General features: G+C 38.3%; 1 protein-coding gene across 2 annotated transcripts in view; it reads left to right on the forward strand.

Annotated features, from left to right (window-relative positions):
- Positions 1–5727: 5727 nt before the first annotated feature.
- Positions 5728–25234, forward strand: part of NCOA6 (nuclear receptor coactivator 6) — a 46451-nt gene continuing 26944 nt past the window's right edge. For both annotated transcript variants that reach the window (XM_063297206.1, XM_063297207.1), the window contains exons 1-8: positions 5728–5841; positions 7658–7794; positions 9461–9743; positions 12347–12502; positions 13462–13584; positions 14588–14716; positions 15920–16756; positions 24762–24908. In XM_063297206.1, coding sequence (XP_063153276.1) covers positions 9509–9743; positions 12347–12502; positions 13462–13584; positions 14588–14716; positions 15920–16756; positions 24762–24908 — 1627 coding nt within the window. In that variant the 5' untranslated portion in view covers positions 5728–5841; positions 7658–7794; positions 9461–9508. The remainder of the gene's footprint in view (positions 5842–7657; positions 7795–9460; positions 9744–12346; positions 12503–13461; positions 13585–14587; positions 14717–15919; positions 16757–24761; positions 24909–25234) is intronic.

The raw sequence follows: 25234 nt of genomic DNA on the forward strand, positions 1-25234 counted from the left end.
CACAAGTTACAAAATTATTATACTCGTTTCATGTGTAGGCCTGTATATATGCATTAACAGTGTTCCTAACCTACAAATAAAGAATGAAACTTACCTCTTTAATGAAGTTGCCTGAATTTGAAATAATTTTTTAAACAAATTGTGATCTCCAGGGAACCCCTATTAACCTCTCCCGGAACCCTAGGGTTCCATGGAATCCTGGTTGAGAAATCCTGGTCTCGAAGAAAGCAAGCAAGCAAGAAGAAAAGGTATTTTTGCCTGGAGAAGAGAAAATTCAGGGAGACATGAGAGCTTTCTTCAGGTATCTGAAGGACTGGACATTAGCAGGCAGAATACACTTATTCAGTATTGTTCTAGAAAAGAAAAATGAAAAACACTAAGTTTAAAATTACAAGGAAGCAGATTTCAACTAGGTGAGAGGAAGAATATCCTAGCTGTACGAGTTGTTCAGCAATGAAACAGACTGCCTCAGGTGATAGTAGATGCTCCTTCACCGGAAGTATTTAGGTGAAGGTTGGATGGCCATCTGTTGGGGAAGCAGTAGTATTAGATTCTTGCCTTGGAGAAGGGGTTGAACTAGATGATTTATATTACAGGTAGTCCTTGTTTAGCCACCGCAGTTGGGACCAGCATCTTGGTCATTAAACGAAGCCATCACTAAGTGAAAAATCACATGACAGTGACTGTGCTTACAATTTTACTTCAGTTTTCCTTTGTTTTACAGCATCAGAAGGATACAATCCCAAACAGCCGGGTGAGCCCAAATGGTGGGGAAGGTTTCCTGAACTCAATTCATGAGGAAGCCACATAAAAGGGCAAACCTTATAGCCCTTATTCCCCACTCCCCTGCCCTTTGGAATGCTCATCCCAGTGCTAGGATAATTAACAAGAAGGGAATTGATGTTCGTATTTACATTCATTGGAGAGGAAGGGATTAAAAAAGAGTAAGCAGGCACACAGTGTGGGAGACTCATTAAAAGGAATGCGCTAGTGCTGGCTGTGTGTGTAGCAGGCTGTGATCCACTTAGGAGGCAAAAAAGTAAGGGTGAGACTGACTAGGGTCTTGTCAATTTCAGGCAGCAGCTGCTAGTTGGGGGGGGTTCTAATCAACTAATTAAGGGCACAGAGCTGAGCTAGTTAACTTGCAATTAGCACCGAGTAGCACTTTTTAGGGAGGTGCTGCATTGCAGAGAAAAGCAGCTCAGGAAGACATAGCTTGCTTAGGCAATCTCTCTGCTCTGCAAGGGGGAAGAAAAAATGGGTCAAGCACAGGACAGTGCGTACTGACTGACTGTAAGGGTGAACACAGGACAGAGATACGCTGTGAAGGTCATCAATGTGGGCATTGGTCACAAAGTTACCTTTTCAATCACTTTTGTAACTGAACGGTCACTGTCTGAGGCAGTTGCTAAATGAGAACTACCTGTATGTGAAACCCAGTTGGTCTTGTGAGAGTACACGTAGTTCTTGCTTACTGGCCATTCATTCAGTGACCATTCAAAGTTATGACAGTGCTGAATAAGGAGACTTGCGACTGGTTCTCGAAGTTGTGGCTGTCGCAGCATCCCCACGATCATGTGACCACCATTTGCGACCTTCACAGCCAGCTTCCAACAAGCAAAGTCAGTGGGGAAGCTTGCAGGAAGTGACAGGTCACGGTCATGTGATGTGCTTAACCTGTGGTGATTAGCTTAACGACTGCAGCCTGAACTACCTATATTAACTGAGACAGTAGAAAGGAATGAACATTCTATTTTTTTTTTAAGTTTGGTGAAAAGGATAAACTCAAATTTTCCAACGAAAGTATATGGGTTTTTTAAAAAAAGCAATTTACTAGTAGTTTCAAAAAATAATTAACCATAATATCAATGTTCTATTATACTAAATGTTCAGAATCTGAGAAAAATAACTATGCCTTGCCTCTTCTCTGATTTCCTCCCCCTCCTTTTTTGTATTCTAGTTGCAATGCAATATCTTCAATAGAAATTTGGTAATGATAAAGTGAAAGATGTATATGTTTATCTCAATATATTAAGAATGCAACTTTTTCACAAGAAAACTTCCATGGGGGTGATTTTCCTTCCCTATTTTGCATTCCATGTTCCTATGTACACAAAAACTGTTAAAGAAATAATTGCAGAGAATAGAACATCCATAAATACCCCCCCCCATCTACATATAAGCTTATTCTTAGGAATGAAAATTATCCATATAACACAGATAAACCTTTCCTGTTCCTAGTTTTTGCTGGGCCAGATTTGGGTGGAGAATGTTAACTGGTAACACAGGTTAATGTAACATGGCTTAATGCTGATACAAGTAGTCCTTGCTTGCCAACCCTAATTGGGACCTGAATTTCCATCACTAAACAATGCGGTCATTGGGCAAAACATGTGACTGCACCACTTAGTGACGGCAGTGTTGGTAGTCCCAGTTACAGTCATTAGACCAGGACTGCGCTGTTGTTAGGCCAGGACCTCATGCTTCTCCTGCCCTGCTGTGCTTGCCTTCACTTCAGCTCCCTCCACCTGCCTATTTTCACTCCATCTCTGCCTCTTTGGCTGCCCTGCAGTCTGCTGCCTCCGCTGTGCTGCACTCTGCCCTGCACCCTTGCCACCCTGCACTCTGCTGCCGAGGGAAGGCTGCATGACACCAGCAGTTGCCTTGCAAAGTGCCATGCTGGGTACACCTCATCAGCAGTGGGAGGAAAAGGATGGCAAAGATCAGCTGGGGGTGGCAGAGTGCAGGCAGCAGGATGGCAGGGGCAGTAGAGGGCAGAATGGCCAAAAGGGCAGAGATGGGGGGAGATAGGTGAGGGGGGAGTTGAAGTGCACCCTATAGCCATAAATGTGGGTGGGCTGCCAAGTGCCTGAATTTTGATCATATGATTCTGCAGACACTGCAACGGCCATAACTTCGAGGACCAGTTGTAAATACCATTCGTTCAACACTGTCGTAACTTTGAATGGTTGTTAAGTGAGGACTACCTCTACTGCATTCAGAAAAATACTTCTAAATATTTTAATATATGCCATCATAGTAGGTCATAGGATGAAGCAAAATTATTCTGACATTGACACAAGACCAAATATATGTTAAATATGAATGTGGAGGGGCAATCTTTCTATGCAGCAATTTCATACATACCTGATTGTCAGGACTTTTCTGATTAAGGGAGAGCTGGTAACATCCTTGCTTTTTCTCTTAAGATAGGCAAAACCTGGCATCTCTGGATAAAAGAACGTTACCATTGAACTTCAGGCAGTTGCAAACCACTTGGGATTGCTTTGTACAACGATGGGAAAATGAAATCACCCCTTTTTGTTTTGTTTTTATTTCTATAAAAAGTTTTGTAGTTATGACTCAAAACACTTTATACAAGAAATGTTCTATGAAGTGCTTGTGTAGCTGCTTGTCAGCCCTTGGAAAAAACATAGAACAGTCTTAATGAGAGATGTAGCTGTACTTCCCTTGTGTAACTTGGCTGTTCTTATTCAGTTTCTGGACAAGCAATTTGGTAATTTGATTTGCTGTTGTTTGGTTTACATCTCCAATTTAAAACTGGTTTTGGTATTTTTATCTCTGGTCTTGGAGTTAGTGCCACTCAGAAGATATAATACGGGGTTAGATGGTGAAATTTTATGACGCATGAAAAGTAATAAAAAGTCACCTTCTAAGAGAAGCTTTTCTTGAAAACATAATACGTGGGGGGAAAACCGTGGCACATATTTTGTGTGTATGCATGTGTGTATTTCTTTTTCAGGGTAAAACTTTGAGCTTTACAAAGCTATTACCACCTAAAATGTTTGCTAAGCCAACATTAATAAGTATTATTTTAAATAATATATATTAAAGAAGTTCTGAAAATCAGTCTAAAGTAAAAAAAAGAGTAGGTGAGCCACTAGATATTTCATGTATCTCTAAATCTTTTCATTCAGTTCTCTTTTTTAGAGACCGTTATATTTGGTATATCTATCTAAGTTCGATGTGTTTGTTCCAGTAGTAGTAAAACCTGTTTACATGTTCAACAAATCAGGATTGCTAATAGTATGGAATCACTTTTGCTTTGTTATCAAGCATGCACTAGGAGGTATGGCCAGTGGATGCACCAATAGTAGCAGTGATTTGCAGGTTCCTGGATACTAGTTATCATGCATTCATTGAACATGAGAGGGGGGTTGCCTGATTATCCTCTTCTTAAAATATCTCGCAGTTTGTTTATGTCTGAACAATGGTTTGAAACCTTATGAAAGAGGATGGGAATTTTGAGTAGAGAAAGATTTAAATACTTCTCCCTTTTCTGTTGTTTTACTACTCTAATGAGGTTTTGGTTTCTTTAAAAAAAGCTTTAGGCATTATTTGTTAGCATTATTTGTCAGCAGTGATAGATAGCAACTGGCCTGGAACATGAATTCATATTTCACAAGTTTTCTACAATTCTCTATTCATTCAACAATACAGGTAGTCCTCAACCTATGACCGTTCAGTCAGCAACCGTTACAGGTTACGATGGCACTGAACGAATGGTGATTACAATCAGTCCTTGGAGTTCCGGCCATCCCAGCACTCCTGCAGTCACACAGTTGTGATCTGGGTGCTTGGCAACCCGTTCGCCAAGCGCCCTGCGATCATGTGATTGCCATTTGCAACCTTCCTTGCTGGCTTCCCCAAAAAGTCAAGGGGGAAGTTGTCAGGGAAGGTCACAAGTCACTGGGGTAAGTCTCCCTCACCCGCGCACCCTCCCCCAGCCCCTCTGCGCTCACACCACGCTGGCCACTGGTGCACCCCTAGGCACCCTCCCTGACCTGTGCTGCACCCCCGCAACCCCTCCTGAACCACATGGTGCCTCTTGTGCACTGTCAGCCCTCCCAGGTAAACCAGACAGGAAACACAACCAGATGAGCTATTTCTACGTTATTGTTAGGCTACATTAACAGAATTTTGCAAATCTGAAAGTACAAATCTCCTGCTGTCCCTTTTTACTGCCTGATCAGTTAGGGTAGATCCTTTCTAAGTTTCTTCATCTGTCTGTTACTCAGTCGCGGGCTTCTCCCTCTTTTATCTGATCATTCCCTAGGTAGCATCTCTTCCCCCCCGTCTTCCAAAGTCATTCTCACATTCCATTATATGTACCCTCGTGCACCCTCCCTGACCATTCCACAAACCCTCCCTGTGCCATGCCTCTCAAGCATCCTCCCTGACCCATGCGGTGCCTCACATACCCTCCCTGGCCATCTCTCACACCCTTGCACCGTGCCTCTCACACACTCTCCCGGTGCTGTGCCTCTCGTGCAACCTCCCCGACCTTCCCCTGCACCCCTGCACATCCCTTTGCTCCTTCCCCTACCCGGCAGCAGCCACTTACCTGCCTGCTTGGGACTTGCAACTTCCTGCCAGCTTCCCCACTGACTTTGGTTGTGGGAAGCTGGCAGGAAGTTGCTTTGCCTAACGACCATGGGATTCAGTTAATGATAGCAACCAGGACTGCAGGGATTGCCGTTGCTAAGCATTGCAGTTGTACTTTATGACTGCATCACTTAGTGATGGAAATTCCAGTCCCAACTGCCGTCATAAGTCAAGGACTACCTGCAACTGTAATATAATAACTGTAATGTAATAACCTGTAAGAAACAGCCTTGAAGTAATTTGGTTTACTATTTTTTTGTTTTGAAAGGGGCTTGTGGAAAATTAATTGTTTCCTTTTCTTGAAAATAAAGGTCCTTATCCAAGGACAACAGGACCTCATCCAGAATCTAATCCAGCTTTAAACTATGTTGAATGATTTTATGGATAATGCAATGGCTACTCAATTCAAGATGATTGTGGATTTATGACTAACAGGTATCTAACCTCATAGAAAAGCAAATTTATTTGTTTTATTTAAACAATTTATATGGCTGCCCATCTCCCAAAAGTGACTCTGGGAAGTGTACAAGGGTTTTTAAAAAGCAACAATTTAACAAATATTAAAATTTAATAAATACTAAACTAATAGCAAACCATTGATATTTACAATGTGAGATTTTATTTTGTATATATAAAAAACAATATAAGTGCCTTATATACCACTATTGTTTATTAATGAAATTATTGTAAGTGACATTGTTCAATAGAGAACATTTGGACTGCTTAACTTTGTACAGTGCATTCATTAACTTAAGCCTTGTAGTGTGCTTCAAATTACAGTTTAGAAGCTCAGACCTGTACACAGCTACCTCACCTGGGAATAAGTACCATAAATATCAGTGACACTTACTCCAGAGTAGATAAGATTACATTTTAAGTGAGTCATTATTAACATCAAGGAAGGAGACCTGAACTGTCATTGACCTAGAAAAATGATGAAAATTATAATTTTTTTACACAATAGAACAGGGACTGCATGGATTTACATTTATAGGATTTATAGAACCTAAAATCCATCAATTAAAGCTTGATGCAAAAGCCTTGCACTTTTAATTAATGAAGCTGTGTTCCAAACTTTCAGAACAAAATAGATCTCACCATCCTATCACATTAAAAAACATTTTTTTTAATACAACGTGTGCAGAAAGCTCTAGTATGTTTGGGAGGAGATATACATTTTATTATTATTATTAAACAATTTAAAGTCAGAATTCCTTGCCAAACTATAAATCATCCTGAAATATACCAATAGGTCTAGAACTATATTCTGCCAACCCATAGGTTATAGTGTGTAATTTATTTATAAAAATAGGTATAATGGGTGTAGGGAAACTTCTTTGAGTGGGAATTGGGAAATATTAGTTTTATTATTAGAAAATAATTATGGTTAGCTCTTTTTCTTAAACACTCTTTTGTTTTTACCAAATCTTTCTTTAATGAAAATGGAAGCAGGATATAGCCAAATATTTTGACCATCTCCTAAAAGCATGCACCAGCATTATCTGAAAAAGTTTTTAAAAATAACTCAAACAAAGCACAGGAATAACTGTTGCTTTTTTTCATCTAAACTGGAAGTGAGGAACCTGTATCTTCCTAATATTGCTAAATTACAATCCAGTCCCCTTCAGTACTGTGACAAGCGGTGATGGATGCTGGAAGCAATATCTGAACCAATATTTAAAGAGTTACAGATTACTTAATCCTATCCTGAATTACTGGGATAAATAGTTGGTGCTGATATTGTCAACTTTTTAAAATCCAATGTGCATCATTAAAATTCCTCTGCTTGAGGGCGTTCAACATTCAGCAGTGCACTGATGATGTTACCTAGTTGGGTAATGAAACATCTGCAAGCAAACAACCAAGTTTAGAGAGCACCTAGGACTCCACAGTTCAACCCTGAGCTACATATATTATCTTCTATTGGCATTCAACACCTCTCAGTTCTTAACTTCTAGATCAGGAAATCTTTGCTGGTTTAACAACTTTTGCCTCTTGGAGTGTCATTCTCTACCAAGAAAGTCTTCTCTGCATTTGTAGATTCTAGGAATTGGCTAGACATAGGATATCAATTGAATTTTTGAAATTCAGATATAATTTTGGAACTGACATATATGCTCCTTTTAAAAACATGTCTTTAATTTTCCATTTGATTTAACAATAATGTCTTTAGAAAAGGCATGCATGTGTTTTATTGGGTATTACTTTGATACAGAACTGAGAAGGTAATTTTAATTGGATACATTTATAGGTTTGTCACAGGTGAAGAACAAAGAAGATTGGATTTCCATAGTATGTTCTAGCAAATCAGCAACCTACGTGCTGCTATGGCTCAAATGTTATGGACCTGTTTCAGTTCTCATCAAGCTTCTGATGCAAGATCTCCTGGTAGGCTGTTTTTTCTTATTAACCACATCATTCATACTCTGTGATTAATAAAAAATACTTGCCTTTTATATTACTTGATATTATTAGCTAAGATCTTTCTTGAAACATATGTTCTCCAGGAATGAAAATGTATCTCCATCTAGTAAAGGTAAAGGTTTCCCTTGACGTAAAGTCCAGTCTAATCCGACTCTAGGGGGCGGTGCTCATCTCCGTTTCTAAGCCTTGGAGCCGTCTCCATCTACTCCTTTATTAATGGCTGTACTTAGCAGTGATGTCCAGTACGTGTTTATTTCCTATAGGGATGGATGGATGGAGATATATATATATATATATATATATATATATAATTCAAATTTATATTACTGCCCATCTCCCCCCAAAGAGGGGGACTCTGGGCGGTTTACAATAAAAATTGTGGACTAGGTACCTATTGGTGGACTAGATACAATATTATAGAGACAGTGGTGGCAATTCTAGTAGCTTCTCAGCAATTGCAGATGGCAGCCCATGGTTGGTAAGCAGTGATATGTTAGTTCATTGTAGTCATTTACAATAAGATTCTCAGAGTCTTCTTTGGTCAGGTTTATTGAAAGGGAAAAGGAAATAAGATTACAAAAATCTTGGCAACTGAATGTGTTTATATAAATACCCAATTTATCTCAATATTCATTAAAGCAGTGCTTTTTCTTCCTAGCAACCAGCTGATTCACTAGGAAGGTAGCTACCATTCTCCTGATAAGGAAATAATGTGCAGAAGTCCTGTACTTGTAATATTTTGCAGATTGCCATCCTCTTCCCCAGATTTTGAGAAATCTGTTACATTAGTATAGGAACACTTTTTGGATAGATACCTGTTCCTTCCACCTTGGATAAAGGTTTATTACATTAGTAGCATATCAAAAATTCTCTAGTTGCTCAGTTCATTATCACTTTATTTAATTTTTCATAATTATTCTAATGTAGTTATCTGTATTTTTCTTTTAGAAAAGAGAAAGGGACATTTATTTTGAGTGATTTTTAGTGAACAATATATTCTGAAAACATAAAATGGAAGTCACTCTCTCACAGCCCAACCCACCGCACAGGGTTGTTGTTGTGGGGAAATAGGAGGAAGGAGGTATGCTTGCCGCCTTGAGTTATTTATAAAAATAATAAAGGGATAAAAATAAAATAAAATAAATACATAAATAAGTGATACTAGAAACAGAACATTATTAAGTGGCAATGGTAGCACTTTAAGAAGCTTTCATATGCTAGAGTTTCTTTTCCTTTCTTTAAACAAGGAAAGTACAGGTAGTCCTTGGGTTATGATCATTTGTTCAGTGACCATTCAAAGTTACAGCATTGCTGAACAAATGGTGCTTACAACTGGTCCTTGGAGTTCCAGCTGTCACAGCATCTCCATGGTCACGTGTTCTCAATCTGGGCACTTGGTGCCCAGCTCACAATTACAACATCTCAGTGAGCCACGGTCACATGATTGTGATTTCCGATGTTCACTGCCGGCTTCCCACAAGCAAAGTCAATGGGAAAGCCAGCAGGAAGTCAGAAGTCACAGCCACTTGAGGTCCTTGCTTATTGACCCACACAGTCCTAATTTAACAATGGCAACTGGGACTGCCGGAATTGCCGTCACTAATATATATTTTTTTCTTTTCTTTCATAGATTCTCCTTAGTACCTGATTAAGTTCCAGTGCAGGATATTATATTACCATGGTTTGGGGTGACACACCCAATTTAAAAGATAATTACAGTTCATTGTGCTCCTCAGTCATGGAAGAACTGAAAATGGATCTTGATTCTGTACAGAAAGAAGATGGTGTAAAACATAACAGCCCTTCTGATGATTCTACAATCTTTGTAGCTTTTAAGGGAAATATAGATGACGATGACTTCAAGCAGAAATTGGGAGTCATTTTGGATAATGTTCCTGGCCTTTTACACATGGGTACTTACTTTCTTATAATTTGAATTTTAATATTTGCTTTATATATGTAAATATGTTTGTTTGTATGTGTGTGTGTGTGTGTGTGTATGTATGTGTGTGTGTCTGTGTGTGTGTGTGTGTATGTATAGAGAGGGGGGGGTTCAAATTGCTCCAGAGAATTGGACTACTGGAATTTTTTTTGGTAAAAAAATACTGTATTGTAACCATTAGGAAGGTCAATAATGCTACCATTCTCCATTTTTTTTTAACATATACTGTTTGTTTACTAACCCATATGAACTGCTATGATGAGCAGCTACACATTTTATTTGCTATGAGAGGCGTCAATGATTTTTGAGGTTTTCTCTTTTTTAGATCTGAAAGCAAATAATACTTCATTAATGGATTTTTCTTATGTCATCCTCTGTTAGATGAAATACGTTCTTGCAGTTGCTCCATTTTTAATTGCTTTTTTATTTGAATCAAGCAATATATATGATATCTGAAACATTCATATATAAAACCCATCAATGTGTAGGATCTTAAGAATAACAAACATTTTAAGCAATCAGTATTTCTACTCCAAATAGATGCATTTCATTAAGCAAGCTCAAATCATTAATTTCTTGTTTTGGAGAAAAGGCTTTCTGCCGCACATTCAAAAAACATTTTGAGGAAATGAAATTATCAGTTATATATCTTTCCTAGGCTTAGCTGTCCTAAGAGAAAAATAAGGACATATGTTGTAAAGAAAATAAACCTTTATGTATGCATAATAAAGTATTCCTTTCCAGTACAAATTCTTAAGCATTTGTTGTCAATTTCTGAAATGTTCAAGTCTCCCCACTGTTTTCCTCAGTCCATCACAGCAATAGCATCAAAGGAAGACTTCTCTCTGTTTGTCATAACTGAATTTACTTGATTCTGTTCATTTCTTTTCTTCTTTATTTGTCAAAACAAAAGACAGAAGAATTTGGATGTTGTGGATATTCTGCTTGTATTTTGAGCCTATTATCTGAACCTTCCTTTATAAATGTGCTAATTGAAGGAGCAGATTACTTCCATGGACAAATACTTGGGGAATGCCACCCTGTTGATTTATCTGCATGTTATCAGGGCTTTAGCGGTCAAGTTATTGTAATAAGTTCTTGTGACTTTGAACTCCTGTGTTTCAGTGTTCAACACTTTACTTAACAGTTCTGAAAGGCTTCATGAAATGATTGATTGTAGCAGCAGCCCATCTGCAACTGCCAAAAATCCATGTCCTCCATACCCAAAACAAAGATCATCATTCAGTCTTTCCCCAGGTCTCGCAATATATACAGAGAACTCCCTTACCCACCTCCATTACCATATTCTCAGTTTAATTTAAGATGATCCTCTCATTAAAGGCAAGCCATTTAGGGAAAAATACTAATTTTCTTTTCAGATAAATATACCTGTAGACTGGTTTATATTCTGGTTCCTAGTTGACCCAGCACCTTCTTCTCAAGGCATCGAGTTTGAGTAAATTGGGACAAATCTGCGCTACAGTTCACTTATTTTCTTCAATTCATCAGTGCCCATCTTGATTTTTTTTCTGGGCAGTCTTTTCATCAGTAAGGTTCTGTTATTGATTACTGTGGCTTGTGATTCTTTAAGGAAGGGTTTCTTACATTATGTTCTGTGAAATATGTGTTTCCCAAATAATTGGATGGTGTCATGAGTAAGGATGGCGAGCAGGGGGCTCCCATCCAGACTGTTAAGCGCATGCGTAGCACTGAGAAATTAGGTAGCCATTCAAAGAGACACAGATCGGGACCGCCTTAACCTTTGGGGTTTATATGGCTGGGTTTTTCCCACGCTTCTTCAGTTTGTTAGGATTCCTGTTATGTACAAGCAATAAAACATTAGAGACCAGTTCCTTGTCTCAGCGTGTTTCCTGGCAGTTAGGACAGATGGTGTGCTACCAGCTGAAAATTTTTTAAAAAATCATGACTAGAAGACTTTTGGATAAAAATTTATAGAGAATATAAGCTTTTAATTGAAAAGTCATGTTTTCCTTCAACATATCTGTACAAAAATAGATTTTCAGTAGTCTCTGCAACCAAGGCCACATACCAAAATAAACTAAATAGCATGCTGACTTCCTTTTACAAATCTGATGACATAAGTTTATGTAATATAAATTATATGCAAGCTCACACAACCTAGCAAGATGCATTAAATGTAAGAGAATACAGGTATAGATATCTTCTGCCAATTAAATCTAGCTGCTCATGGAAGCCAAATTTCTACAATTTTCACTCTTTAACATTGCTTCAGATAGAACAAGTTATTGAGATTGGATCTACAAAAGTTTTTTTTCTCATGCATATAGGTAGATTCTTATGAAGATAGCAGCTAGCCTTAGTTTGAGAATTAACCACAGTAATTTTCTGTTACATTCAATGGTCTCATTTATAAACTAACCTAGAGTCGCTGAGATATTTTCTTAGTCTCTTGTTAATAATTGTTTTTAGAGAAAAATACCTGTCTTAGTAAGAAGCAATTAATAAAAGTGAACAAAGCTTTCTGACTCCTAATCTCATATATGCTGGGTTGCAAATCTTCTAGTTTATTTTCTTTTTTTATTCTGTAACAAGAATCTAACAAGTTAAAATTGAAGAAAGTGGAACCCTGGAACAGTGTACGTGTTACTTTCAATATTCCTCGTGAAGCAGCTGAGAGGCTACGAATGCTAGCTCAGAACAACAACCAACAACTTCGTGACTTGGGAATTCTGTCTGTCCAAATTGAAGGTAATTAAAACTACTTTGTGGTTGTGGCTGAACCTTATAAAGTAATGCAGCTAATTTTCTTTATGCATTTTTGTTAGCTTTTTAATAATTTGATTAAAACAGTGAGGCCAAATAATCTTTTGGGATAAGCTATACTCTCCAAAATTCATTTCCTATCCCACATCTGTATTGTTAATGTCATTAATGTGAATGCTAGCTATGAAACAGGACCTGCTGCAGCTCCATGTCATTTGTGGTTATTGGATAAGTGGGAGAAATCATCTAATAGGTAAAATTAACATGATGCATGGCATTAAATTATAGTCTTGAGAATAAGGTTAGGAAATGTAATAGTAGTGCTGTAGTAATCTTGCTTTCTGTGACAGCTTTCTCTCTTTTTTCTACATATCCTTTGTCATCTAAATATCATTTGAGTAGTTCTAGGGAGAAACATGGGCTGCCAATACAATTAACAATTGTTTTTAGAAGTGACAAGAATATCAGTGTTTATAGGTCCAATGATACCTAGATCATCTATATAGCTTTTTGCACAATGCCATCGTTAATGGAATGAAATTGTTTTGAAAAACAGTTGCTCTGTTTGAGTGATACATGAATTATTGGGCTGACCCATTCATTACTAAAAGAAAAGAAAAATGGTGTTTTCCCTTCAATCAGTTGAATGGAGAAGCATTTCTAGGAGGTTTTGCATATGCAGCAGAACATCTGCACATGTAACAATTGAAGGAATTGATTACACACCCAAAGTGAAGTTCTCCTGTGGTTTCTTTTTTTTTGGCAGGGGGGAGGTCAGGAGTTGCAAGAAACCTGCTAGTCCTATCCTCTCCAAGCTAGTTGTTTCAAATTCATATGCTTTTAACCTGCATCTGATATAAGACTTTTGAGCTTTTTAAAAAAGCTGTTTTTTAACTTCCTGCCACATGAAAGCCGCATTTATATTCTCTAATTATTGCTCTCAGGTGAAGGTGCCATCAATTTATCATTAGCTCAAAACAGGGGTCAAGATTTAAGGATTAATGGGCCTGTTGGACAAGGCAACTCAGTACGAATGGAGACAGGATTTCCTATGCCAGGAAGTCAAGGCAAGTTCAGTTTTTAAAATTTAGACAGATAATATTCCATGAAATTTGCAAATAGCTTATTTAACAACTCCAGACTATGCCTTTCTGCTTGATATTTCCTTTGACATACAGTATTTCTTTCTGGAGACATGCTAGTGAAAAAATGTAATACAATGTAATGAGATAGTGGTATGTGGTAGATTGGAAGCACAACCAAATGGACTTGGGTAATTCAGAAGTGGATGTCAGCTATGAAGTAAAAATTTGATATAAATAAACAGCTGATTGATGTGATGCAGTAAAAATAAAGCATAGCTCAATTACAAGAAGATAGAAAATATAAGGAAGAGGTGAAAATCTGGATTTTAGGTTCTATAAAAGAAATACAGGAAAGGATCCCTTCATATAAAATGTATAGACACCTCAGAGAGAGAAAGAAAAAAAAGTTCTTTGGAAAGTTTAAATTGTCTAGGTCATAAATTACATTAAGAAGCATATGGATCAGTGGTAGTCTTTAGGAACAGAAGCGCATAGATTGTTGGTAATGCAAGTATTTTGTAATTCTGTTTGTAGTTAATGAGTATTCAGAGATCACTATATAGGTGAAAATGTATGCGGTATTGCTGGTGAAAATCCACTTACCACATTATGAACAAAGGAAGATACGGATTTGTTCTTTCTTTGTTGGCCTTCAGCAACTAAAGTGAAATACACTTTTGTACTAGAAAACAGGAAACTCATACATTAATCGTAGAGTGTGGTGTTTATGTTTGTGAGATATAGACCTGTGTGTGGTCTAACAGATATATATGGTTATGTAACAGCTTGGGTTTTCTTTTTCTTTTTCCATTTACTTAGATCCAGTAGGAAATGTTTTGCCATGGCTTAATGAGTCCAAACTATATTTCAGGAACGAAACCTTTCAGTGATGAGTTTTAAGATGTTACCATTTTATGTTGTTATATTTTGATGTTGTAATGCAATAACTGCAACTTTACACAATACAATGTGTTCACATTTCTAGGTTTAATTCGAATAAATAATCCTGCATCTGTGATGATGCAACAGAGTGGGAGTGTATCATCCTCTATGATGACAAATACGGTTAACACAGAACTGCAACCCAGAACACCTCATCCGGGATCTCAGTCAGGTAGTTAATTTACACACTGCAAATTCTAAATGCCACTATTTTTCGTGTTGGTAAATATCTTCATGGAAAAATATGTGTGTAATCTTTCTCCTGTTCTTAATTAATTTAGAAATATTTTGCATGTACAGAGAAGCATTTCTGCTTGAGCAATATAGCCCCAATGATTTTTTTCAATTGTGCTATCCCAGTACAACAACTGCACGCTATTCGGAGGACTACTTAATACTCAGAAATGCTGTGGTAGATGATTTAGTGGGATGGGTGGAAGAAAAGCCCCATTTCAAGAGCAGAATTGCATTCTTGAACCACGTTGCAATCTAAACCAACCTTCCACCGAGCTAGAAAAAGTACAGAAGTGGCAAACTCAGTGATCAGGAGGCTCAAACACATTCCCTGCAAGAAAAGGGTAGAATACCTGAGATTCTTTAGTGGAAAAGAGTGACTGAGGAGGGATATGATCAAGGTGTAAAATCATGTATGCATGAAGAAAAGAAACAGGGAGAACCTTTTCTTCCCATGTCAAAACAATGATCTGAGGTTATAGTATGAATTGATTAGAATAGACAAAAGAAATAAGATTTCCACGCACAGTGCACTATTAGGATAGATTAATAGAAGGTAAGTCTTTGAAGACTGTTAGTCTTTAGACTCAGTGTTACTTCTGGGTTGGAGGTAGCACGCCTTCAGCTATTAGTTGCAATGGATTAACAGTAAGAGAGGAATATGTCTCTACCTGCTGTTTGAGGGAACCCCAGAGTTTTCTGGTAGGCCACTGTGACAAACAAAATTTGGATTAAAATTGGTCTTGGTCTAATTGAGCAGGGCTGTTCTTACGTTCTTCCCAAATGCGGTGTTGTGCTTCTACTGTCATCCCTAGATAAGATTAGAAATTATGGGTCCAACGGTTTGGAAGACATTAGACTGAGGAAGGTATTTACCAAAGCCGCTGTCCACTTTTATGAGTGGAGTGAGCATTTGCTTTTGAATTTTCAAATATTTGTACAGATTTTATATCGATACTAACCTCTAACACCATAAAATTTGAGTGAAAAATTATTGAAGAATGTTACAGTGGAGGGAATGTATATAAAAGAAGATGGAATATGCTTGTTCCTCTGAATAATTGTAGAGGTATACATTTGTTCTGTTGCTACTTCTATGGAACTAGTTACCAATGCCTTTTCTTTTTCATTTTTTTCATAGACACAGTGGATCCACTTTTATCAAGCCTCACTATTCAACAGCAGAATCATCCATCTGGATCTGTGGTGCCTCAGCTCCATTCAGTACAATCAATTCCTGTTAATAGGCAAATAAATCCTGGCAACTTTCAGCAGATGCAACCTCAGCAGCAGATTCAGCCACAGCAACAACTGCATCCACGCCCTCCTCAACAGCACCAACAGCAGCAACAGGCCATTCGACCTTCATTTACAACCCCAGCTCAAGTTCCAGTTCCTCCTCCTGGTTGGAACCAGGTGCCTTCTGGAACAGCTCAACTTCCTCCATCCCAAGGAACAATGAGTACATTGACAGTTAACCAGGGTTGGAAAAAGACCCCTTTGCCTGGACAAATGCAGCAGCAAATCCAAACCAGACCCTCATTAGCAACAGTACAAACACCCTCTCACCCTCCACCCCCATATCCCTTTGGAAGCCAACAAGCTTCTCAAGCACACACAAACTTTTCTCAGATGAGCAACTCTGGCCAATTTACTGCTCCTCAAATGAAGAGTCTTCAGGGAGGACCCTCACGGGTTCCTACTCCACTACAACAATCCCACCTGTCCAGCAAGTCTCCTGCCTCCTCTCCCTCATCTTTTCAGCAGGGTTCTCCTGCATCTTCCCCAACAGTTAATCAAGCACAGCAGCAGATGGGACCAAGGCCTCCCCAAACGAATACCCTCCCCCAGGGATTCCAACAGTCTGTAAATTCTCCTGGTCGTAACCCTATGGTACAGCAGGGAAATGTACCTTCTAATTTCATGGTGATGCAGCAGCAAAACCAGGGTCCACAAGGTTTGCATCCTGGGCTAGGAGGTAAGTTATCCTGTTTATGGAAAAATGTTTATGCCAGTTTTTTATAGTAAATTGATATGTTGTAATTTCACGTGAATTTACTTGTCTCATAAAGCATTATATTGTCAGATAATAAATGCCAGAAATTTACCTGTGCAGGTTGTATTGTATCTGCACAGCAGGTAGACGACAGTGAATTTAAAATGATCTTTGCCCCAAAGGAAAATTACATAAATAGGGGTTGAACTGTGAGGATGTTTAGTTTGGCACCTGAGGGGAAGGGTACTTTTGTTTTTAACCATGGTTTTATGGATTGCTGTGAGCCACCTAGAGTCATTATATGAGGTAGGCGGCCATACAAGTCTTGTAAATAAACAAAGAAACAAACCCTGGAGTTGCCAACTCCAGCTGAAAGCAGTCCTGGACATCTTTTCTCTCAACAAATGTACATGTGTGTTAGAGGAAAAAGAGATGAAAAGATACGACGTGTGTGTATGTACACACACTGTATACATGCTAGCCAGAAGATGTGCCCCCCCCCATTACAGGTCCAGGACAAAAACAATAAATTAATATTAATTGAATTAATAAGTACTTACTAGAATTAATGTCCTGTAAAATAAGCAACCTGTTGTGTAATTAATGGTTTACCCATCTACATATATGGACCCAGCTTGTGTCTTATTTAAATTTCACCATGGACTTTATATGCATTTTTCCAGAGTCCTTTAATCTTGAAGAGAAAAGAGCAGCTGTTTGGTGAATGTAGGTTCTTACTACTTTAAAGGCAATTATTTTGAGCAAAAAACAAGTCTTCCTTAACTTCTTCTTGATTGATTATGTGCCATCAAGTCGGTGTCAATTCTTACTGGCCACACAGATTTTCTCCATAACCATCTGTCCCTACAGATTTTCCAGTGATGCACCCATCACCACTGTAACTGAGTCCATCCACCTTGCTGCTGGTCATCCTGTTCTTCTCTTTCTTTCTACCTTTCCCAGCATTATAGACTTCTCAAGAGAGCATAATGTGTCCAGAGAATGATAATTTGTGCCTAGTGATTTGTGCCTTGACTGAGAACTCTGGGTTGATTTGTTCAATGATCCATTATATGTTTTCTTTGTTCTTCAACACCAAAGTTCAAAAGCATCAATACTCTTTCTATTGTGGTTCTTCAAAGTCCAACTTTTGCTTCCATAGATGTCACAGGGAATACCATTTCCTGCAGTATTCTGATCTTTGTGGGTAACTGCCCAGAGTCTCTCTTTTGGGGTAGATCGGTGGTAACACAATTTGAATAATAATAAAATAAATAGACACATCACAGCATCTGAATATCTTTTCAAAGGACTTTATGGCTGCTTTAACCAGTGCTATTTGTGGCATATTTCTTGACTACTTGTTCCTTTACTGTTAATGGTTGATCCTAAAGGGCAGAAGCTATCACTTCAGTATCTTGAATTGTCAGTTCTAAGGCTGGTTGTTGTACCTTTTGTCATCAGTTGGGTCTTTACTTGAAGTCCCTTTTTTTTCACTGTGCTTGTTGACTTTTATTGCTAGAGTTAGCAGGTCCTTTTCATTTTCAGCTATCAGAGAAAGGTGTCATCAGCATAGCACAGGTTATTGATGTTTCTTCCTCTAATTTTAAAACCATACTAATTTTCTTCCAATCCAGATTCCCTTAACATGTATTCAGCATGTAGGTTGAATAAATAAAGGCAGAGTAGACAGCCTTATCTCATTCCTTTGCCAACCAGTCTGTTTCATCATGTCACGTTTCACATGAGGACAGTGAGGTGTTCTGGGATTCCCTTTTCTTTAAGCACCTTCCACAGCTTGACCTGATTGACACAAAGGCCTTTCTATAATCACTGAAGCACATACAGACTTATTTTTTATATTCTTTGGTTTTTTCGATTACCCAGTGTACATCAGCAATAACATCTCGTGTTCCTTGGTCTTTTTTAAAGCCAGCTTGAATATCTGACATCTTCCTTCCATGTAGGGCTCTAAGCTGTATTGGATGATCCTAGGCATTACTTTGCTAGCATGTGAAATTAAGGATATTGTACAATGGTTTGCACACTATGTTAAGTCTCCTTTTTATTTTGGAATTGGAATGTAGTTTGATCTCTTCCAATCTGTTGGCCGCTGTGTCAATCAGGTCAAGCTGTGGAAAGAAACACATTGCTGGCATAGCTTGGTTAGATTCTTTACTGATTCTTCTTCTATTGCTTGCCATATTTCTGTGGGTATTCCATCAGTTCCTGTAGCCTTCCAACCAGAGTGCTGATTTAACCTCATCTTCTAGTTTATTTATTTATTTTGTATGGCATAGCAGAATACAGCATTATTGCATAAAAGTTCACAGAACAATATATAAAATGTGTATAAAATATAAAACATTGAGACAGTAGATTATATTAAAAACATGCAATACAAATAATGAGTAAAATTATAAGTAGAATTAAGTTATGTATGAGCAGTTACTAGAGTGGCTAAGCCTATAGCCGTATATCTAGATCATTTAGCCATTGGACAGCAGTGCCCTTAAGATGATGTAGTTCTTGCAGGGAGCCAGGGAACCTTCTGAGGGGGCGTTCCATCGCGATGTGATGTAAAGTTTGTGGGACATTCTTGCAGCCACAGTTAGAATTATTGACCAGCCCCCATTTTTGTTTCCAATATTGGCACCTGCCATGATTAGTACAAATCCGCTTAAGCACTGTCCAGTTTTTCCCTGGGAGATCAAAGCCATAGGGGCGTTGTGCTGGATCAGACGCTAAGTTAAACAGATCTGCATTAGAAATTGCCCACTCCTGGTGCCATGCAACATAGACTAGCCTCCTCATGGTGCACCCTGGGCAACATGACTTGTCACGGCTAAATAGTCTACACATCTGGCTGCTGGACCTTACAAGGATTTCCCAGAAAGAAAAAGCAGCATGAACATCTTCTAGTATTAGAAGTTCTTGTAAGTAGGGAATATCTTCTATCTTTGAGGTTGGAACCTCCTTCTATGTTTAGAGATCCTTTGGAAGACTTTCCTTGTTTTTCCATGTCTGTTTCCATCTTCAGTTTCTTTACATATGTTGTATAGTACTACATCTTTTTCTAAAATCTCTTTAAAATGCTTTCCTTTCTGAGATTTTGGTCTTTCTTGGCTTTGGCTTCTCTTCTCTTCTTGGCAATTTCCATGATTTGTCTGATACCCAGTTTACTTTATTCTGTTTTTCATCTTTGGCAGCTCTTTTCACATTCATCCTTAACAATTTCTTTAAGTTCATTCCATAAGTTCTTCTGTTTCTCTATCAATGAGGTTCAAGACTTCAAAGCGGTTCCTGATGTTCTCCTTGAAAATGGTGGATATATGTTCAAGATCATACTGTGGAAACAGGTTGGCTTTCACTAGTTGGCTTTCTTCTTTAGCTTAACTTGGATCTTGCACATGAGCAGTTCGTGGACTGTTCCAAAGTAAGCACCTGGCCATGTCTTTAATGTTCTAATTTAACTCCTCCACCTCCTTTTAGCAGTAATAATTTCTATGTACTCCATTTGGTGATGTCCATGTATACAGACGACATTTTGGCTTTTTGAAGACAGGATTAGCAATGAAGAAATAATTGAAATGACAGAAATTGATAAGTTGGGGCTTCCTGTGGGGAATGGCAGACTGAGCGGTACTGATTTTTAAGCAGGCCAACGGTGCAGCATTTTCTCTGCACAGGCTGGGTCCCTGCAGCCTGAAGAATTCTCCGGGTAAGGAGAATCCAGGAAATCATCCACTTTGCTCTCCGGACAGCATTTTCTTGCAGGTGGTTCACGGAACGGAGTCCCTGTGATCAGTCTGTGACTGAGAATGCTGGGAGGCACAGATGTCATCAAGTTTGGGGCTGCACCAAAGCCGTAAAACGGGCACTAAATCTTGCCACCCCATTTCTAAAACGCCAAGGGTTTTTTTTGTTTGTTTGTTTATTTGTTACCGAAGAGAGGCCTTTTGCAACAAAGAAATGTGAAGCTCTTGGTGATTTTTATTATTTTTGGAATTTACTAATTTGGAAAGTTAGCCTTTTTAATATTTAAATTCTGATATTGGGATTTAAAGGTTTTTGCTCTTCTGTTGCCATTTTCTTAATGTTTTGAGGATTATAAAAGATTTACCTACTTTGTTGAATCTGCGTAGTTGAATTTTGAGCTATCTGCTTCTGCTTTCCTGTGAGAACGACTTTTGTTTACATCTTTTTTCTCCTGATAACACACTGTGGAAGAAATGAAAGCGATCTTTAAAGAACTCTATCTTGACATCACCCAAGGCCTGGATCATCTCTTAGAACTTGTGGAGTCTGAAGCCTACCAACAACTTGAAAAGGAAGACAAGAGTGAAAACTACTTTGAGAGTAGTACTCCTTTAAAGAAGAAAATGAGGATTAACGTTTCCAAGTCAAAAAGGGAAGGGAGAAAAATTGGACTGTGGAGAGTTAACATTGATTCTGAAGAAAGAAGAGTTTCAGGCACAAAGGGAGAGATACGATTGGCTGTGTTCCTGGAAAATAGAGATCAAGAATCAAGGCTGGCTGCTGAATTTGAGACTTGTAAGGGGACAGCTTTATGTGTAATACTGAGACATGTAAATGCCTTAGTCTATTTTGAAGTTGGATAATTGTTTAAATGTGTTTATCAGGATGGTCTCTTAAAGGTTTAGACTGATGTTTTTGTTTTGGGGATAATGATTTTACCTTGGGTAAAAGGATATTAAGCAAATGTAGATAATTTATTTTTTGTTATTTTAGTAGGCAGAGAGGAGTAAAATTTTTGTGAAGTAGGATAATATTTGAGCATTTGCTTATTAGGTGAATAATTATGTTAGAAAAGTTTTTTAAATTTTTTAAGAGGGGGAGAGAGTTTGTTTTAGAAGAGAAGGTCATACAGAGATGGAAATGCTTTATAGAACTAATGTTTATCTTAGTTTAAATTAGAGTAAGAGACTGATAATGAGTTACATACATCTTTGTTGTAGAAAGTCGGAAGCCACCACGTAATAGTCTTCTCTGTATTTTCGCACTTTTTTGGTTTTCTTTTTTATTGTCGTAGTCTTTGTTTCATTCTTTTTAGTTTTTATGTATTTTATGTATATGTTGAAAAAAAATTAATAAAGCTTTATTTAAAAAAAGAGACAGAAATTGCTAAGTTGTTCTTCTTCATTTCAGTTTCCTAAACCATACATTCCAACTGCATTTTCCTTCTATATTTCCAACTTTGGCATTCCATTCTTCAGTCACAAGATGTCAGGATGGTGCATCCTGCCATGGTACCAAGAAGAAGCATCCCGTCATGGGCATAAAGGGGGGAACCTCCTGCTGATCAATCAAAGCAGGAAGTATGGAGCAATTGGTGAAAAACCACCAAACTTGCAGAGTGGGTGTGAATGCGCACGGAAGGATTTTAGCTTAAGCGCAAGGCTGCAGGGATCAAAAGACTGTGGTGCGAAATTCAGCACCAAGGACAGATCAAAGGGAGAAATCACTCGCTTGAATGCCTGAGGTGGGGAAAGATCTGAAAATGGTGAAGGAAAGAGGGTAGGGGAACTCGCAGGATGCTGGTGGGGAGTGGGAAATCCTGACAGTTTAAACCACCAGCCACGCGGCTTTCTTTACTCGAATCTTTGATGTGTAATGGGTCTCTGGCTCTAATAAAGATTCCTTCATATTCCTAAGCGACTTGTGTAAGGAGTTCTAATTTAGTAGCCAAGGGATCAAGGGCATCACACAAGCAGCACATCTTGTTTGTCAATTTCGAAGTGAACTTGATCATAAAACGTCTCAGTTTCCTCTTCTTGGAGTATAAACTTGAATGATCATTCATATTAAAGCGTTGTCCACAAAATCTAATTGATATCTGATCATTGATTGTATTGTAGTCAAGTACTGTTCTTGCTATACCCCTCCTAACTATTCAAACAATGCCATTTCTTCTTAGTTTTTCATGTCCTGAATAGTAAACAGTGTGATTTTCTGACTAAAAGAGTCCAATCCCAATCCAGCTCAATTCGCTGATGCCTAAGATATCAATTTGTAGTCATTTCATTTCATCTTTTACTATGTTGAGCTTTACTGTATTCATGCTTTTTGCGTTCCATGTTTCTGCTGTAATTCTCCCTTTGCAGCATCAGATTTTCTTTTCCTGCATGACGTCATCAACTGGACATCCCAAAGGGTATAATCTAGCTGCATCATAAAAACCATTAGTATTCTGAAAGACCCTCCATTCTTCTTCAGTATCATGTTGAGTGCCATCCAATCTCAAGGACCCATCTTCTGGCACTATATTTTCAATCATTTTATATTTTCTATCCATTGGTAAAATTACAGGAGTGGTTTACCATTCCTTCTCCCAGGCAGTATTACCTGAGGGATCATCTCACCCCCATTACATCAACCCGTCCCACCCGGTTAGGCAGAGAGGGCATGTTACAGACCCCATCCATGAGAGAGTATGGATTGGCGGGGCCCAGGAAGAGAGCTGTGGCACCCACCCTGTGGAACACTCTTCCCCCAGAAGTGAGGCACTCCCCCGGCCTTCCAGAAAGGGGTGAAGACCTGGCTCTGCCATCTCGCTTGGGGTGGGAGGAGGAGTAATCAATCCTGGGGGTGATTAGCGCCCTGAAGAGGCCCCCGTGTATTCATGAATTTAAATTAAGAACTTTTAATATCTCCATCTTGGATTTTATATTTTATATTTGTATTTAAGAGGTACTGTTTTGATTGTATTTTGATTTGTATTTATTTTTAGTTTTATTGTAAACTGCCCAGAGTCTCTCTCTGAGGGAGCGGGTGGTGACAAATTTTGAAATATAAATAAATAAATAAAGGCCTTTGCCATTGGCATTAAAGGGAGATGGGAGGTGACAAAATTTGAAATATACTGTAAATAAATAAATTTGATGCCTTTGCCATTGGCATTAAAGTGATCATCCACCTCCAGCATCTTCCTATATCACCGCTGCTCAGTACAGGTGCCTGCTTGCTTTAGCTGGACAGCAGGAATGACCTTTATACCTTGGATGACCCTTCTGGGAATATAAACTCTTGACAAACATTCTCTTCATTCTTTTCTCATCCCTCTCAGGAACACTCCTTCTCCGTGATGAGGCAGCCCAGCAGGACTTGCGGGGAGGGGGGTAACTGCTTCTTTCTTTCAGATAAATTCAGTGTATGTTTTGTTTTTGTTCTTTATATGACTAGCCTTGTCTACCCTGTCTGAAACTAACTAGTAAGTTATTCTCTGAGTTGAGACAGGCCCCTTCACTCCTGGACTTCCGCAAGCAATTGAAAACCTGGTTTTGCCATCTTGCCTGGCGCAGGAAGGAGAGCAGTCACTCTTGGGGGTGGCTAGCTCCCTAAAAGGACCCTGTTTTACTTGGGATTTATAGAGAACTTTTTGCCATCAGATTTTTATTATATTCATTTTATTGTGTATCTTCATTTATTGTATAGTTTTATATTGTATTGTTTTAATTCTGTTTTATTGTAAACCGCCCAGAGTCCCTCCTATGGGGGAGATGGGTGGTTATAAATTTAATAAATAAATAAATAACCATAGATGTCTAATGCTCATCCCTACCAGATACCTGGCCACTCTTTGTTTATATTCTTCAAGGGACAAGATCCCACATCTTTTTTAAGCTGTTTGTTCAATATTCTCTCTCTCTCTTACATACACAAATATAATAAATATATAAGTAATGAATATATAAATATTCATTGTAATAGCATTTTCTAATGTGAAATCTCTGGGATTGCGATAATGCACCTTGTTTCGATATCTTAATATGTTGAACCAATTACTTACTTCTTCCTTCAGTAATAAAAGCCATTATTGTTACTTAACTTTTTGTCTAGTCCTATATTGTCTTTCATAGCTTACCTTCCAGATTCCTTTTCATTCTTTTATCTTTCTTCTCCTAGTACTAGAATATATTAGTCAATATTAATAAAAATCTTCTAATGAACATTACTTTCTGTCCAGGAATGCCCAAGCGTCTTCCAACTGGCTTTACTACAGGGCAAGCAAATCAAAATTTCATGCAAAGTCAGGTGCCTTCCACAGCATCAGGCACACCTGCAAATGGTGGCACAACCCAATTGCAAGCAAATCAAAGTGTGCAGCATACAGGTCTGTTGTATTTTGTTGGGTTACTTGTTTGATTTCCTAGGTTGTGGCAGCTACTGTAATGGCGGTGTAGTTTTGCCTATGATTGTCTATGACCAACAGCCATTTACAGTTGTAAACAAAACAAATTTTTGTATTAAATAATGTAGAACTGTCAACTTCTAATACGAAGTAAAGGAGATAAATGCAAGATACTCATTGGTTTCAAACATTTTTGCATTCCTTTATTTGGTCTTACAGATTTCAGCAATGATTAGACCTATGAATAGATTTATTAACTGAAGATAGGTATAACAGAGAGCCTATGAAAAACGGGAAAGGAAAAGACC

Source organism: Candoia aspera, chromosome 3 (assembly GCF_035149785.1).
Source record: "Candoia aspera isolate rCanAsp1 chromosome 3, rCanAsp1.hap2, whole genome shotgun sequence".
NCBI lineage: Eukaryota > Metazoa > Chordata > Lepidosauria > Squamata > Boidae > Candoia > Candoia aspera.